This window comes from Salmo trutta, chromosome 16, assembly GCF_901001165.1.
Source record: "Salmo trutta chromosome 16, fSalTru1.1, whole genome shotgun sequence".
Taxonomy (NCBI): Eukaryota; Metazoa; Chordata; class Actinopteri; order Salmoniformes; family Salmonidae; genus Salmo; species Salmo trutta.
Genome location: NC_042972.1, coordinates 39,987,108 through 40,004,700, shown reverse-complemented (window position 1 = coordinate 40,004,700; position 17,593 = coordinate 39,987,108). Strand labels below are relative to the sequence as shown.

Here is a 17,593-nt window from a genome sequence, read left to right as displayed (position 1 = left end):
CCATTAGGTACCGAGATGAGATCCTCAGACCCCTTGTGAGACCATATGCTGGTGCGGTTGACCCTGGGTTCCTCCTAATGCAAGACAATGCTAGACCTCATGTGGCTGGAGTGTGTCAGCAGTTCCTGCAAGAGGAAGGCATTGATGCTATGGACTGGCCCGCCCGTTCCCCAGACCTGAATCCAATTGAGCACATCTGGGACATCATGTCTCACTCCATCCACCAACGCCACGTTGCACCACAGACTGTCCAGGAGTTGGCGGATGCTTTAGTCCAGGTCTGGGAGGAGATCCCTCAGGAGACCATCCGCCACCTCATCAGGAGCATGCCCAGGCATTGTAGGGAGGTCATACAGGCACGTGGAGGCCACAAACACTACTGAGCCTCATTTTGACTTGTTTTAAGGACATTACATCAAAGTTGGATCAGCCTGTAGTGTGGTTTTCCACTTTAATTTTGAGTGTGACTCCAAATCCAGACCTCCATGGGTTGATAAATTGGATTTCCATTGATTATTTTTGTGTGATTTTGTTGTCAGCACATTCAACTATGTAAAGAAAAAAGTATTTAATAAGATTATTTATTTCATTCAGATCTAGGATGTGTTGTTTAAGTGTTCCCTTTATTTTTTTGAGCAGTATATATATTGGGAAAAAATGTACAAGAGGGTATAATATTTATGAAGAACAGTGTAAACAAGGATGGTAAAATTATGTCACACAAGCAACTAACAACAGTGTATGAAGGTATAAGACAAAATTCTAATCAACTCATCGCGGCTCTTCCACAAAATTGGAAGAGACAATTTCTTCAAGAAGAAATTAAAGAATTTGTTTTTCTGCCACCCATTAAAAGTCATAAAAGGCTTAAAATGATTAGTATAAATCGAAAAATGTATCAGTTTCACTTAAAATGTTTTATACCAATGTCGTATAAAATTCAAGTTGGCATCGGGTCTATGAACTGATATATAAAACAACAATTGATTCATAAATCTGTTCGTTTCAATTTAAGCTATTATATAAAATACTTGCTCCAAAAAGAATGCTCAATATATGGGGCATTGAACAGTCAGCCTTGTGCCATGAGGAAACAGAGCATATTTTCTGGTACTGTCCATCGGTAGCTCGCTTTTGGAGTCAGGTCCAGGAATGGTTGTTATGCCATAATAGCAGGGTCTGCAAACTGTATTCCTTAGGGGATCTGAAAAAACACGATCAGTCAATGGGAAATATCATTATACTCTTGGTTAAAGTATTTATTTTCAGGGCAATATCTGTAAAAAAACAAACAAATAGGGAGGTTCAGGACCATCGTAAGACATCACAGTGAAATGGAGGGATGTATTGCAAAAGGAAATAGCAAAATTGCAATATACTGGGACAGATGGGTTCATCTGTGGACATCGGAGGGTTGGAGTTAAGATCACAATGATTGGTGGACTGGCCGCAGTGGGTGAAAATCCAGAACTTGAAAAAAAGGAAATTAGGAATATATATGTATTTATGTACCTTAAATGTGAATGAAAATAGCTGTCAGTAGCAGTAGAAGAATTGTTGTCCGTTAGTTTACTCCAATCAGGGTAGGGGTTGGTAGGGTTGGGGGGAAAAAGTATAAATAATAAAAAAATATATATATATTGGGATTAGAAATGATGCAAACAATTAAATTGATAGTACCCACAATCTGAAATATTAAAGCTGATCTACCCCCACCGCCCCCAAAAAAGTACTATAAAATAAAAAATAATATGAAGATTTGTTTCCCCCATAAATCGAAACAAGCCAATGTGTCATTAGTTGTGTGTGCAACTTCTGTCATCTGTATGGGGTTTTTGTGGGGTGAAGTGTATTAACACTTTAAAATAAATCTAATTTAAAACTCACTTGACTGTCATTTTTCCTGTGCTGTGTCTCAATTGTGGCTGAATTGATGCTCTGCTTCATCGAGTCTGTCCTTCAGGCTGCGCTCAGGGGGAAGCCAACTGGCAATGGCTGAATTTGTTAAGATTACATTCCCAACTTGATATATGGTATCTCCATTGCGTAACAGCCTCGCTTAGATCCCTCTATAAGACTATGTACCTCAGTGAATTATGGGTAATTTTCCTATGATGATTTTTTGTAAACTCATATTGATAATGACACTCTTTAGGCTTAATGTTGTAACATGTATTGTAGGTGGGTCTAATGTACAGTATCATATGAATTAATTTGCAGAAATAGCTAGCTACCCACTGCAGGCTCACTGTGCTGGGGTCTTTTTCATAACATCATACAGCACAGATGCCTCCCTCTGATGATGTGTGCCCATTACACTGAACAGGCCTCAGTCATAACGTCCATAAATGGTCCTTGATACATAATTTATTATCATTAGTCATAACCACTGTCATGAAACTCAGCAATTTAGTTTTTCCTCTCCTTGTCACGGGTGTCGTAGGGATTAGACCAAAATGCAGCGGGAATGTATATACTCATCTTCTTTTATTCGGCAGAAAGAAGGGAAACCAAAACAAAACACACGTATACAAAAATAACGACGATAACAGTCTTGTCAGGCACACAGCTAAACAAGAAACAACTACCCACAAAATCCCATAGAAAAACACCCCTCTTAAATAGGACCTTCAATTAGAAGCAACTAGGAGCAGCTGCTTCCAATTGAAGGTCAACCCAACAAACACCACATAGAAATAGATATACTAGAACTAACATAGAAATAGACTAACAAAGAACATAGCCCAACAAACCCCGAAACACTCTAAACAAACACCACCTGCCACGTCCTGACCAAACTACAATAACAAATAACCCCTTATACTGGTAAGGACGTGACACTCCTTCACTTAAAAATATATATTTTATCCCAATTTCTTGATACCACTTGATATTGTTGATGTAGATGGTGCTACTAGACTAGTTCTGTATTTACGTTTGTCATACAGAGGACTTAGCAGGAATCTGTCACAGATTTAGCTGAGTCATAGCTTGCTGATTTTATCTCCTGATTGTACTCAGGCTTATTACTCTGTCATTGGACTTGGAGAGGGGGAGAGAGGGGGATGGGACAATGCCCCCCCCCCCCCAAGGGAGAGAGGGGGAGAGAATGAGTGAGGGAGGGAGAAGCTAAATTGTCACTCTTCTACCCTCCCTTATCCCACCATTGTAAAATAGCTCCATTTCCCCCCATTCCTTCCATCCCTCTCTCTCCCATTCCTCCCATCCCCCTCTCTCCATAGATCATTTCCCAGGGATGGCCTGGAGCCAAGTTGTGCTAATTAATTCTAAACTATACGATTTTTTAATATGAGACTGCTGTGCCAAGTTGCCTCTAGAAACATCCCTGCAATTCCATGTGGCATTTTGAATGCTTAAGCATTGTGCTGTTTGCATTTGTGGTTTGAAGGTGCTTCAATTGTCTGTTACATGAGCATTGAGTAAATGAGCTTAAAGGGAGCAGGGAGAGAGAGAGCGCTTTCCTAACAACACACAGGAGACATCCTGCAGCTCAGTTTGTGTATGCCATTCTTCTGACGTTCAAAGGAATAGAGTCCGTCTTCCATTCCCGTGAATTAATTCAACTCTGCGGCTCATTTTGGTAGAGTTGTTGATGTGTTGACAGGGAGCAAACATTCCTCTCACGCTGATAAAATAGGCAGTGCTTCATCTAGGCAGTAGAGCGTTTACCTCTCCCTAAATAGGTCTGTCTGGTTTCCCTCTGAGCCAAGTCTAGACCTAGGTAGCTTTCTCTTTCCCTATGCAAAGCACACTAGCCCAAATTGGATGTCAAGACCCATTTACCAGGCTGAGCTGGTGACCCAGTTCCCCCTAACAGTAACAGGAGCGATGGAGTGACCCTCTGTCAGTCAGTAATTAGGCTCGCTGGTCCCTGGGAGGGGTTGTCGTCCCAAATGAATGGCTGTAATTGGGTGGTGAGGGTTGGTATTTTATACAGGCGTTGTTTGAGTGATATAGTAAAGGAGCTGACATGGGTGAAGCTTGGGGGGAAGGGGGAAAGGAGAGGGGTCTGACGGAAACATAATGAGTGTTCTCCAATCTTTCCTATTTTTCATTACCATCTTATCTCCCCCACATGCACATTTCATCACCTTCACTATTCATCTTCTTCTGTGTGTCTCTTTTCTGTCTTCTCCTTTTCTCTCCCCCTCCCTTTCTCTCTATCTCAGAGTGTGTCTAATAGGAGGGCTGTCTGTTCTTGATTATGAATTATAAGCATTAGCTCTTGCTCTTAGCTTGGATGTGTGGTCACAAAGACAGGGCCCAGATTCACAAAACACTTCTTAGGCTAAAACTTAAGAAGCTTCTTAAGAAAAAAAATAAGCAGTTCATAAGATTGTTTGTAAGTGCAATTGCTCCACAATATCTTAAGATTTCATGATTTTCTTACGAACCTCTCAAATATCTTCTTACAAACTTCTTAAATATCTTCTTAAGATGATTCTCACTAGGCAACCAATTTAGCTAGCTATCTAGCTAGCAATGGCAATCATGTTAGCATATTTCGTTCTGAGATTACAATTCTAAAACATGCTCTTGAGTTTCAAATATTAAGACTGAAACTTTCAGATGAAGTTTGTGAGTGAATTAAACAATTGCTTTCATTAGCTTATTTTCTCACTGCCCTGAGTTTATGACAAGGGTTTAGCTATCTTGGAATTAAAAACATTTCCAAGAGCAAATCCAAGAGCTTTCTTTTCAAGAATCGAATTTCTTCTTAACTTTTTGCTTAAGGAGAAACATAAGAAATAACGCAAGAACATTTCCAATAACCTTTTTGAGGAATAGGAACTTTGCTCAACTTTCTAAGTCTATAGTTAAGAAAATATTGCAGTTAAGAAGGTTTTGTGAATCTGGGCCCTGACCTTTACCTGATCGTTAAGGCACAGCAACTGGGTCACAGCTGGCCAATTACGGCAGGAGCTCAATCGATTGCTCCTCACTTTGCTTCTGTAACCATCACTTCTCCTCCTCTGGCCAGCTGGCTGGGGATGTGATGTGTGAGGTGTTCACAGGCAGACTGAAAGCCTGAATAATTACTCTATGCCTGCAGCTGCATCCAGATAACACTAGTGATGGAAGCAGTAAGCTGCCCTGCGTAGGTGGGTGCTAATGCCTATTTGGATTTATGTCAATAGAAGTCTGTGTGCCCATTTGTATCATCCTGTTGCATTTCACTGTATGATTCCAGCAGTAATCTGACCTGTAAACTTCATGCATCAACTGTTTTATTCCAAAAACAGTTTGTGATATGTGCTAATGTAACAGTGTAGGTTCCGTCCCTCTCTTTGCCCCAACCCGGGCTCGAACCAGGGACCCTTGCACACATCAACAACTGACACCCCACGAAGCATCGTTACCCATCGCGCCACAAAAGCCGCGGCCCTTGCAACGCAAGGGGAAACCCTACTTCAAGTCTCAGAGCGAGTGACGTCACTGATTGAAATGCTATTAGCGCGCACCACCGCTAACTAACTAGCCATTTCACATCGGTTACACTCACCCCCGCTTTGACCTCCTCCTTTTCCGCAGCAACCAATGATCCGGGTCACGGCACCAATGTAACAGTGTAGCTTCCGTCCCTCTCTTCGCCCCAACCCGGGCTCGAACCAGGGACCCTTGCACACATCAACAACTGACACCCCACGAAGCATCGTTACCCATCGCGCCACAAAAGCTGCGGCCCTTGCAACGCAAGGGGAAACCCTACTTCAAGTCTCAGAGCGAGTGATGTCACTGATTGAAATGCTATTAGCGCGCACCACCGCTAACTAACTAGCCATTTCACATCGGTTACACTAACATGAAAACAGAAGTTCATGGAATATGTCTCTCCGGTCATCTTGTAGAATGGGGGGTATCTAATGACAAGGACTTGAGAGTCACTATGTTTGACAGTATGAGAGTCACTCTGTTTAAGCACTGTGTGTATGCGGGTGTGCGTCCGTGCGAGTGTGTGTGCAGGTGTGCATGTGTGAGTGAGCGCTGCACTGACTTGAATAAGTGTTGCCCCCAAGTCCTATCATCAAAGAGAAATGTAAATGAGTTAAAGCCAGCTGCTAATAAGCTAGCGCTTGAAAATAGTCTTTGTTTTAATATCCCTTGTTAAGCACTGGGAAGCCAAGCTTTGAAATCACTGTCCATGTAAACTCAGCAAAAAAATAAACATCCCTTTTTCAGGACCCTGTCTTTCAAAGATAATTCATAAATATCCAAATAACTTCACAGATCTTCATTGTAAAGGGTTTAAACACTGTTTTCCATGCTTGTTCAATGAACCATAAACAATTAATGAACATGTACCTGTGGAACGGTTGTTAAGACACTAACAGATTACAGACGGTAGGCAATTAAGGTCACAGTTATGAAAACTTAGGACACTAAAGAAGCCTTTCTACTGACTCTGAAAAACACCAAAAGAAAGATGCCCAGGGACCCTGCTCATCTGATCTGTGTGAACGTGCCTTAGGCATGCTGCAAGGAGGCATGAGGACTGAACATGTGGCCAGGGCAATAAATTGCAATGTCTGTACTGTGAGACGCCTAAGACAGTGCTACAGGGAGACAGGACAGACAGCTGATCGTCCTCACAGTGGCAGACCACGTGTAACAACACCTACACAGGATTGGTACATCCAAACATCACACCTGCAGGACAGGTACAGGATTGCAACAACAACTGACCGAGTTAAACCAGGAATGCACAATCCCTCCATCAGTGCTCAGACTGTCCGCAATAGGCTGAGAGAGGCTGGACTGAGGGCTTGTAGGCCTGTTGTAAGGCAGGTCCTCACCAAACATCACCGGCAACAATGTCGCCTATGGGCACAAACCCACCGTCGCTGGACCAGACAGGACTGGCAAAAAGTGCTCTTCACTGACGAGTCATGGTTTTGTCTCACCAGGGGTGATGGTCGGATTCACGTTTATCGTCGAAGGAATGAGCGTTACACCGAGGCCTGTACTCTGGAGAGGGATTGATTTGGAGCTGGAGGGTCCGTCATGGTCTGGGGCAGTGTGTCACAGCATCATCGGACTGAGCTTGTTGTCATTGAAGGCAATCTCAATGCTGTGTGTTACAGGGAAGACATCCTCCTCCCTCATGTGGTACCCTTCCTGCAGGCTCATCCTGACATGATCCTCCAGCATAACAATGACACCAGCCATACTGCTTGGTGGAAGAGTGGGGTAACATCTCACAGCAAGAACTGGCAAATCTGGTGCAGTCCATGAGGAGATCCACTGCAGTACTTAATGCAGCTGGTGGCCACAGCAGATTCTGACTGTTACTTTTGATTTTGACCCCCCCTTTGTTCTGGGACACATTATTCAGTTTATATTAGTCACATGTCTGTGGAACTTGTTCAGTTTATTTCTCAGTTGTTGAATCTTGTTATGTTCATACAAATATTTACACATGTTAAGTTTGCTGAAAATAAACGCAGTTGACAGTGAGAGGATGTTTCTTTTTCTGCTGAGTTTAGAACGGGAGAAGGGGAAAAACCTACATACCATATTTATTCCGTACAGAGGTCTGTGATCTGGGGCTCCCAGATCTGTTCCCTGCCTCTGATGGTGGTGTCCTTTCTGCACTAGCAAGATCAGAGGGCCTCTGTGCAATTCTAATCAGTGCAGAGGGTGGGAAGAGAGAACGACTGTATGGTAGAGGTAAAGTAGAGAGACATAGACTATGTGGTAGAGGGAGGAGGGTAAGAGTGGCTGTGAGCGAGAGGAGAGAGGCTATGAGTAGAGGGAGAGGGAGGGTGAGAGAGAGCGAGAGACTGTGAGGTAGGGAGAGAGGGAGGGGGATTGATATAGTGAGAGTGTGAGGCAGAGAGAGATAGAGGAAGGAACAGAGAGCTGATACGTGGAGCTGTACCCTGCTCCGTCAGGCAACATACGGCAGCCCTGCAGTGCACTGAGACTATGTGAATGAGGGAATGTGATAGAGAGCAAGAAAGAGAGCAGAAGAGAGAGAGCAAGAGGGACAGGGTAAGAGAAATCTTGAGGGATTTGGGAAAGGGGATGAGCATCAAGACTGCCTGTTGTGGATGCAGGAAGGGCACGGTTGAGGCTGCTTTCTGGGCTCGTGAGTATCCAGCATCAGGACGTTATGCCCTGTGAGGGGAGCAGTGTGGGGAGAGTGTGAGCCGAGAGCAGCTTCTTTGTGACAGTACGTGCATCAGACAGGGGATGCAGCAAAACTCTGCCCAGAGCACAGGCGCTTCTGGAGCTAGCTGTATCCACAGCGGGGGAGAGCCAGGTGGGTGGAGGGGGCTTATCGCATGGGGAGGGGGCAAACTGAACCAAGGTGGTCCTGTGGAAATCTCAGCCAAGAGTCAAGAGGCTCACCTGCGCTCTGTTGGAGCTGAGCTTGGATTTACTGGTGAGATATGATAAGAATGTTCTCTGAATGAGCCAGCCTCCAGAGGAGTGTCTATATGCTGGGAAGCACCAGGTTTACCACCAGGATCTCTGGGAACACCAAGGACATAGAGCCTCTTTTCACAGGCAAGCAGGTGGGCAGGCGCTGGAGTTTAATCAATGGGCTGGTAATTGAATTCTGATTTGATTCCATCAGTTTTTCATCAACAGTCGGGAGCCACAAGGGAGACCTGAGTTTTGATGTATGAGATTGGACTCTCATTCCGTTTGTGGAGTAAGAAAATAATCCTATAGAGAATATCATGATCCAGATTACATTAATACCTTACCTTATCATGGTTCTACCTTTATTCAATGAGCCACGTCAGAGCTCTCAGACAGGTTGTCCACTTAAGCCATGGGACTGAGACAGAGGTGACCAAGTGCTACAAAGTGTACTCTGTGGAGCTGTAACTTACTGTGGTTTATCATACCTTAGCGGAATATTATCTGTTTCAAGGATGATGATTATGATGATGGTTTAACCAGGACAAAGGACACAATGTGGAAGGTGATATCCAGTAATACTGTATCATTTTTGTGTGGAATTGAAAGTTATTTTGTTTAGTGCTTCGTGTACTGGAAATATTGACACATTTTTTGGCATAGGCAAAGTCACAAACACGTTTTTGTAGTCAAGGATGTACCTACCAAAGGGATCAATTTTCATGTCAGTAATTAGCTAAACATTTTTATGGAAGATGCCAGATTGGCTCAATCAATTGAACGTGGTGATCAATATTCAAAGGGTCTACATATCCAACTCTACCTCTACCCTTGCCTGACATTGACACTCACAGTAACGACAGTGGGTGTACAGTATACCACGGCGGGCTGGTTCCACCACTATATCTCCAGTGTAAGAGTAACCGGGCCCCTCCTGCTCTGTGGGAGCTGCCCTCCCCCAGCCTGGACCCTGTCTCCTCTGCCCTGTTGGTGCTCCTGCACTCGGCTGTGCTGGCCGAGGATGATGTGGCAATGCCATGTCTCGTCCTCGGAGTGCCGCTGCTACCGGCTGAAGGGCTTTTCCCTGCTGAAGCGCTTCCCTCTCTCGGCAGATGGGGCCTGCAGCAAAGCCCTGGACCAGCCTGTGGGAGAGTGGCTGGAGCATGTGGGGCTGCCACAGTACGAGAGCAAGCTGCTGCTTAATGGCTTCGACGACCTACGCTACATGGTGAGTCAACATGTCTAAGATATTTTCTACTTTCCATCTCTCTCCATCTCCTTTTCTCCCTCTTCACTTTCTCCATCCATCTTATTCTCTCTCTCCCAGTTTACATCTCCCTTCTATGGCACAACAAAACCTATTAACATGCCATCTCATTTACAGTAAAATCCCAGTCACCACCATCCCAACTATCTTGGCAGGCTGATTTATGTTCTACAACCTCAACCCCATGCTGGCCCAGCCAGATAGCATACAGAGTATAGCTCACCCAATCATCAGCAGATACGACAAGTGGCTGTGTTGAGGCCACAGTATGGATGTTACTTCAATTTCTGCTAACGTCAACTGCAATTCTATGAGATATATTGTGGCAAAGTTAAGATTATTTTTCAGAGGCATGAATAATTTTTGATGTAGTGACATCATGCTGTAGTGACTGTCTATTGTGATGTCATGGTCAAATTGTATACTGATTTTAAAAAACAAAATTTTTGTAGTCCTGAAAAATCTTATGTGCTTCTTGTAGATGCAGGATCTTAATTTCATTTACATTTACATTTACATTTACGTCATTTAGCAGACGCTCTTATCCAGAGCGACTTACAAATTGGTGCATTCACCTTAAGATATCCAGTGGAAAAACCACTTTACAATAGTGCATCTAAAGCTTTTTTTTTGGGGGGGGGGGGGGGGGTAGAAGGATTACTTTATCCTATCCCAGGTATTCCTTAAAGAGGTGGGGGGATCACTCTTTTGTTGCTGAGAATGTTCCTGCTCAGCAGGAAATGCAAAGGTGTAGTGTATTTGAGTTTTAAAAAGGCTTCTAAAGTTTGTAATTTACACAATTTACACAGACTTGATACACAAAAAAAAATTCAATCCCTACAAAAAATGTCCATTCATTATAATCCACATAATAATTCACATTTCCTGTTGCTGCAGGATTATTTTCCTGCTGTAGCAAACTGGCTCAAATTAAGATCCTTCATCTGTATGTGTCTTGTTTTTGAAAAGCATAGACAGATTCACCTGGCTGTGCTGTTTTAAAGTCTCTGGAATTATGAATGTACAAAACAACACTTACATTTCCACTGATTGCGTAACTCTGAAAAAGCTGTTGTAAAGGGTGAATAACATGGTCTTGAAAGTAAACACAATCGATCTGACAACACAGCTGCTTCAGTACTGTAGTCTACAGGAGGTTGCCATAGATGAGAGACTGGTCAGGGGCAACTGACTGCACCTTTTAGAGAGGTCACATAACCAATGGAAGAGGTCTGATATACTGAGTATGGACTGGGAATAGCTAGTCAGTCAGTCCAGTGTACCAATACCATAAGGTGTTAGTGTTTAAGACATGCTCCAGAACTTTGGCGACTAGTAAGTCTTTTTTTAAGCCTCCCGCTTTGGGATGGATGTGTCAATTTGTAGTTCATACATGCTTAATCTATGATCTGAATTACTGTCTAAACTCTATTAGCCACAAAATCCCTAGTTTGAAAGTGACTGTTTACTGGAAGCTGTGTAGTGCCATTTTCCCTACATTTCCCCCCACATGGGCCAGCCCCCTAGCAATTAGGGTTCTAGCCAATGAGGTTCAGCTCCTCGCTATTTGAGTGACAACTAGCAAGATGCACACACAGCAGAGCGAGAGAAAGAGCAATGACGTGGTGCACATATCTGGACATGTGATGTAATACATAATTTTTAAAAATATATATATATTTCACCTTTATTTAACCAGGTAGGCTAGTTGAGAACAAGTTCTCATTTGCAACTGCGACCTGGCCAAGATAAAGCAAAGCAGTGCGACACAAACAACAACACAGAGTTACATATGGAATAAACAAACATACAGTCAGTAACAAAATAGAAAAAGTCTATATACAGTGTGTGCAAATGAGGTAAGATAAGGGAGGTAAGGCAATAAATAGGTCATAGTGGCGAAATAATTACAATTTAGCAATTAAACACGAGTGACAGATGTGCAGAAGATGAATGTGCAAGTAGAGATACTGGGGTGCAAAGGAGCAAAAAAATAAAATAAATAAATAACAGTATGGGGATGAGGTAGTTAGACGTGATATTTACAGATGGGCTATGTACAGGTGCAATGATATGTGAGCTGCTCTGACAGCTGGTGCTTAAAGTTAGGGAGGGAGACATGAGTCTCCAGCTTCAGTGATTTTGGCAATTCGTTCCATTGGCAGCAGAGAACTGGAAGGAAAGGCGGCATAAGGAGGAATTGGCTTTGGGGGTGACCAGTGAAATATACCTGCTAGAGCGTGTGCTATGGGTGGTTGCTGCTATGGTGACCAGAGAGCTGAAATAAGGCGGGGCTTTACCTAGAAAAGACTTATAGATGAACTGGAGCCAGTGGGTTTGGCGATGAATATGAAGCGAGGGCCAGCCAACGAGAGCATACAGGTCGCAGTGGTGGGTAGTATATGGGGCTTTGGTGACAAAACGGATGGCACTGTGATAGACTGCATCCAATTTGCTGAGTAGACTGTTGGAGGCTATTTTGTAAATGACATCGCCAAAGTCAAGGATCGGCAGGATAGTCAGTTTTACGACGATATGTTTGGCAGCATGAGTGAAGGATGCTTGGTTGCGAAATAGGAAGCCAATTCTAGATTTAATTTTGGATTGGAGATGCTTAATGTGAGTCTGGAAGGAGAATTTACGGTCTAACCAGACACCTAGGTATTTGTAGTTGTCCACATATTCTAAGTCAGAACCGTCCATAGTAGTGATGCTGGACGGGCGGGCAGGTGCGGGCAGCGATCGGTTGAAGAGCATGCATTTAGTTTTACTTGCATTTAAGAGCAGTTGGAGGCCACGGAAGGAGTGTTGTATGGCATTGAAGCTCGTCTGGAGGTTAGTTAACACAGTGTCCAAAGGAGGGCCAGAGGTATACAGAATGGTGTCATCTGCGTAGAGGTGGATCAGAGAATAACCAGCAGCAAGAGCGACATCATTGATGTATACAGAGAAAAGAGTCGGCCCGAGAATTGAACCCTGTGGCACCCCCATAGAGACTATCAGAGGTCCAGACAACAGGCCCTCCGATTTGACACACTGAACTCTGTCTGAGAAGTAGTTGGTGAACCAGGCGAGGCAGTCATTTGAGAAACCAAGGCTGTTGAGTCTGCCGATAAGAATGCGGTGATTGACAGAGTCGAAAGCCTTGGCCAGGTCAATGAATACAGCTGCACAGTATTGTCTCTTATTGATGGTGGTTATGATATCGTTTAGGACCTTGAGCGTGGCTGAGGTGCACCCATGACCAGTTCGGAAACCAGATTGCATAGCGGAGAAGGTACGGTGGGATTCGAAATGGTGGGAGATCTGTTTGTTAAATTGGCTTTCAAAGACCTTAGAAAGGCAGGGTAGGATAGATATAGGTCTGTGACAGTTTGGGTCTAGAGTGTCTCCCCCTTTGAAGAGGGGGATGACCGCGGCAGCTTCCCAATCTTTGGGGAGCTCAGACAATACGAAAGAGAGGTTGAAGAGGCTAGTAATAGGGGTTGCAACAATTTCGGCAGATCATTTTAGAAAGAGAGGGTCCAGATTGTCTACTCCGGCTGATTTGTAGGAGTCCAGATTTTGCAGCTCTTTCAGAACATCAGCTATCTGGATTTGGGTGAAGGAGAAATGGGGGAGGCTTGGGAAAGTTGCTATGAGGGGTGGAAAGCATGGCCAGCCGTAGAAAAATGCTTATTGAAATTCTCAATTATTGTGCATTTATCGGTGGTGACAGTGTTTCCTAGCCTCAGTGCAGTGGGCAGCTGGGAGGAGGTGCTCTTTTTCTCCGTGGACTTTACAGTGTCCCAGAACGTTTTGGAGTTTGTGGAACAGGATGCAAATTTCTGTTTTAAAAAGCTTGCATTTGCTTTCCTAACTGTCTGTGTATATTGGTTCATAACTTCCCTGAAAAATTGCATATTGCGGGGGCTATTCTATGCTAATGCAGTACGCCACAGGATGTTTTTGTGCTGGTCAAGGGCAGTCAGGTCTGGAGTGAACCAAGGGCTATATCTGTTCCTGGTTCTAAATTTTTTGAATGGGGCATGCTTATTTAAGATGGTGAGGAAAGCACTTTTAAAGAATAACCAGGCATCCTCTACTGACGGAAAGAGGTCAATATCCTTCCAGGATACCTGGGCCAGGTCAATTAGAAAGGCCTGCTCGCTGAAGTGTTTTAGGGAGTGTTTGACAGTGATGAGGGGTGGTCGTTTGACCGCAGACCCATTATGGACGCAGGCAATGAGGCAGTGATCGCTGAGATCCTGGTTGAAGACAGCAGAGGTGTATTTGGAGGGCAGGTTGGTTAGGATGATATCTATGAGGGTGCTCATGTTTACGGATTTGCGGTTGTACCTGGTAGGTTCCTTGATAATTTGTGTGAGATTGAGGGCATCAAGCTTAGATTGTAGGATGGGCGGGGTGTTAAGCATGTCCCAGTTTAGGTCACCTAACAGTACGAGCTCTGAAGATAGATGGGGGGCAATCAATTCACATATGGGGTCCAGGGCACATCTGGGGGCAGAAGGTGGTCTATAGCTAGCAGCAACGGTGAGAGACTTGTTTCTGGAAAGATGGATTTTTAAAAGTAGAAGCGCAAATTGTTTGGGCACAGACCTGGATAGTAAGACAGAACCCTGCAGGCTATCTCTGCAGTAGATTGCAACTCCACCCCCTTTGGCAGTTCTATCTTGTCGGAAAATGTTATAGTTAGGGATGGGAATTTCTGGGATTTTGGTGGCCTTCCTAAGCCAGGATTCAGACATGGCTAGGACATCCGGGTTGGCAGAGTGTGCTAAAGCAGTGAATAAAACAAATGTAGGGAGGAAGATTCTAATGTTAACATGCATAAAACCAAGGTTTTTACGGTTACAGAAGTCAACAAATGAGAGCGCCTGGGGAATGGGAGTGATGCTGGGGGCTGCAGGGCCTGGATTAACCTCTACATCACCAGAGGAACAGAGGAGGAGTAGGATAAGTGTACGGCTAATGGCTATAAGAACTGGTCATCTCGTACGTTCGGAACAGAGAGTAAAAGAGAGTAAAACTTTCAGGGACCATAAGGCCTACTTTCAGAACTACTGGCTAAAAACCATACACAAGTACTGGAGAACCTCTTTAATAAGGTAATAATAGGATGAGGATAATGGGTCATTAGCATTGTGATGTTAATGTTAATCACTTGACTAATGTGTCTGAGGTGTAGAAGCACCAAGCAGATAATTGATTAGCTCCCTGCAGGACATATTATCCTCAGATACTTACAAGGACTTGTAGGTTGTGTCTGAAAAGGTCAGAGCAGTCAGAGAGATGTTGTAAAGGTTCAATGGTGTCCTATTGAACTGTCTGTCTGCCAAATTCATTACATCACTGCAGAGCTGATGTGTTAATTATTTTATTTGCTTGGTGGGCTGATTCTGGATCAGGAGAGCTGGTGTGCTGGGTTTTGCCCTGCATCGTTTTTGTTGAATAGTTGACATTCTCTGTGAGATATTGTTCAACCCTATCATCAAATGAATTTATAAATCACATTGAAATACAATATCATGAAGTCATGAAAAGCATAAGGGAATGGTGACTGTGCCAGAGATGCACATTAGTTGGTGAACAACTGACCTGAAAGATGCAAATATAAAGATGTCATCTTCATTAAAGAAATAGGAGAGAAATCAAATCCTCTCTCTCTTTTATACTAAAGCTCAGTTGGGAAATCTGAATGCCTCATTTTCCTGCTGACCCCAAAGGAAAGAGTGTCATAGAACAAATTCTTCATTACTGAGAAATCAGAGTTAGACTTCCCTTCAGACCTATCACTGTAGATACAGTATGACTACCATCAGAGAACACAGGCTCACATACACTCTGTAGGGATTTGTCTCTGCATGGGATGATTGCTCCAAGTGCAGCTTTTGAGGGATCATAAATAATAAACCGTTGTATCCCCATTTTCCAAATTTTTACAAGATGATAATTTTTTGTTGCTTTCATCAACCATAAATTGGTCTCTCATGTCTCGTATGGCCTACCGTTTTTCCCTTATGGGGTTTTTGGTGCTTTTTATATTGCAAATCATAAAATGCATGTTTTTTAGAGCCTCCTCATTTCATGACACCTTCCTCCTTTGTGATGAGGGACTGTATGTATCGCAGTTATGTAATAAGCAGTTATAGATATGGACAAAAATAGATATTCATTACTTAATCATATTTTCCTGATGAAGTATAAATGACAAGCTCCCATGGGACCTCCTGGAACATCCAACAATCACTTTAGTTGAAATATCTATTTCAGGCTATTCCTGAAGTCAGTCACTGCATTAGTTTGATCCTCGTTCTAGTGATAATCAGTGTGTAATTTCCTACTGTCATCCCTTGTTACTGTAACTGCTGCATTGTGCTCCAGAAACAAGCAGTGATGCCATATTTAGAAAAGACTAGCTCCACTTTAACATTCTTGGCCAGGAAGAATCAATCTGCAGCAGTCCACTGGGAAAATGCTGAGCTCCACATTTTTAAGGGTCTCCTTGTATCTTTATTCCCCCCATAAACCTGAATTAGATGACGAAGCTTGTGCCTCTTATGGAGAACTACGTAAAACAAATGGTTCACATTTATTGTTGTCAATCATTACTGTAAAGGAAAATGGGAAATGTTAAGTTATATATGCAGTGAAATTCTCATTCCTTGTCTCCAACACCACAGCTGTTTGCATACAGGCGCACACACACACACACACACACACACACACACACACACACACACACACACACACACACACACACACACACACACACACACACACACACACACACACACAGAGAGATGCGTAGTCCTAAACATTTCCCTCATAGCAAATGTAATGTCTCATTGCAACATTGCAGCTCAGATGTAAAAGCTGCTGCAGTTTTGATTGCTTTTTCCTTGGTGGTTTTTCATTAAAATAGATTGATTACATTTGGCATGCACAATTTATTTGACTCCAATGTCCTCCAATTCTTGTTTGTCTGAGGACATAAATAAGTGTGTGTGTGTGCTTTTACTTGTGTGTTCATTTGTGTTCGTGTGTGTGTGTGTGTCTGTGTCTGTGTGTATTATTGATTGCATATAGGGACCTATAGAGTGTAGGAGATGTTGTAATGTCTATGTTAATAGTTAGCTTAAGGGATTTATACGTGTTTCGGGAATACTGTGGACTTTGGGAAGTGTCTGCAGTTTGTGGTACTTGTGTAATTAATTTATGCGTGTGCATGCGTGCGTTGATGCGTGTGTAGGGCAGTAACGTGATGGAGGACACGGACCTTAGAGATATGGGAATCACTGACCCTGGCCACAGAAAGAAGATCATTCGTGCAGCACGCAGCTTGCCCAAGGTACAGTAGTTATCATCAGTCCAGGGCACTGCCTGCAACCTTGTGCCTGGTTGACCATTCATTCCTGTCTAAGAAGCCACCGTACATCAAGGTGTCAAGGAGTGTGCATTATCTATGTTTGTGCACAGTATTTTCAATCATGATAATGAAATGTATTGTAAAGTAGCTTTGATCTAGTCTGTAGCTATGTGTGGCAATAGCAATCATGTGAACAAGCCTTTTGACATTGGGTATGGTTTAAAAATCTTGAAAGAAATTATGAAATCCTGATTTTATTTGAATGTAATTTGATCTCCTTTCTGTCCCTCTTTGTAGGTGAAAGCCCTGGGCTGTGATGGCAGCACCTCTCTGTCCACCTGGTTGGATGTGCTAGGCCTCCAGGAGTACCTGCCTAACTTCCTGTCCAGTGGCTACCGTACCTTGGACTGTGTGAAGAATCTATGGGAGCTGGAGATTGTCAATGTGAGGCCAATGTTTTGTTAGTGAATTATGTAGTGCCTCAGGGAAGAGACAGCACTGTACTGAGCTTAAGGCAAAACAGATTTGAGCTGAATAATTGAGGAGAGTCCATTCTGTCTGCTTGT

General features: G+C 43.4%; 1 protein-coding gene across 6 annotated transcripts in view; it reads left to right on the top strand.

Moving 5' to 3' along the window:
• The window catches only part of LOC115150751 (ankyrin repeat and SAM domain-containing protein 1A), a 45,967-nt gene that overhangs the window by 13,726 nt on the left and 14,648 nt on the right, over positions 1-17,593 (top strand). For 2 of the 6 annotated variants that reach the window (XM_029694373.1, XM_029694372.1), the window contains 3 exons: positions 9,504-9,619; positions 16,911-17,009; positions 17,325-17,471. In XM_029694373.1, the coding sequence (XP_029550233.1) occupies positions 9,504-9,619; positions 16,911-17,009; positions 17,325-17,471 (362 nt within the window). Of the gene's footprint in view, positions 1-8,991; positions 9,620-16,910; positions 17,010-17,324; positions 17,472-17,593 lie in introns of those variants that run through there. The other 4 variants (XM_029694375.1, XM_029694371.1, XM_029694374.1 and 1 more) reach the window with 3 other exon arrangements.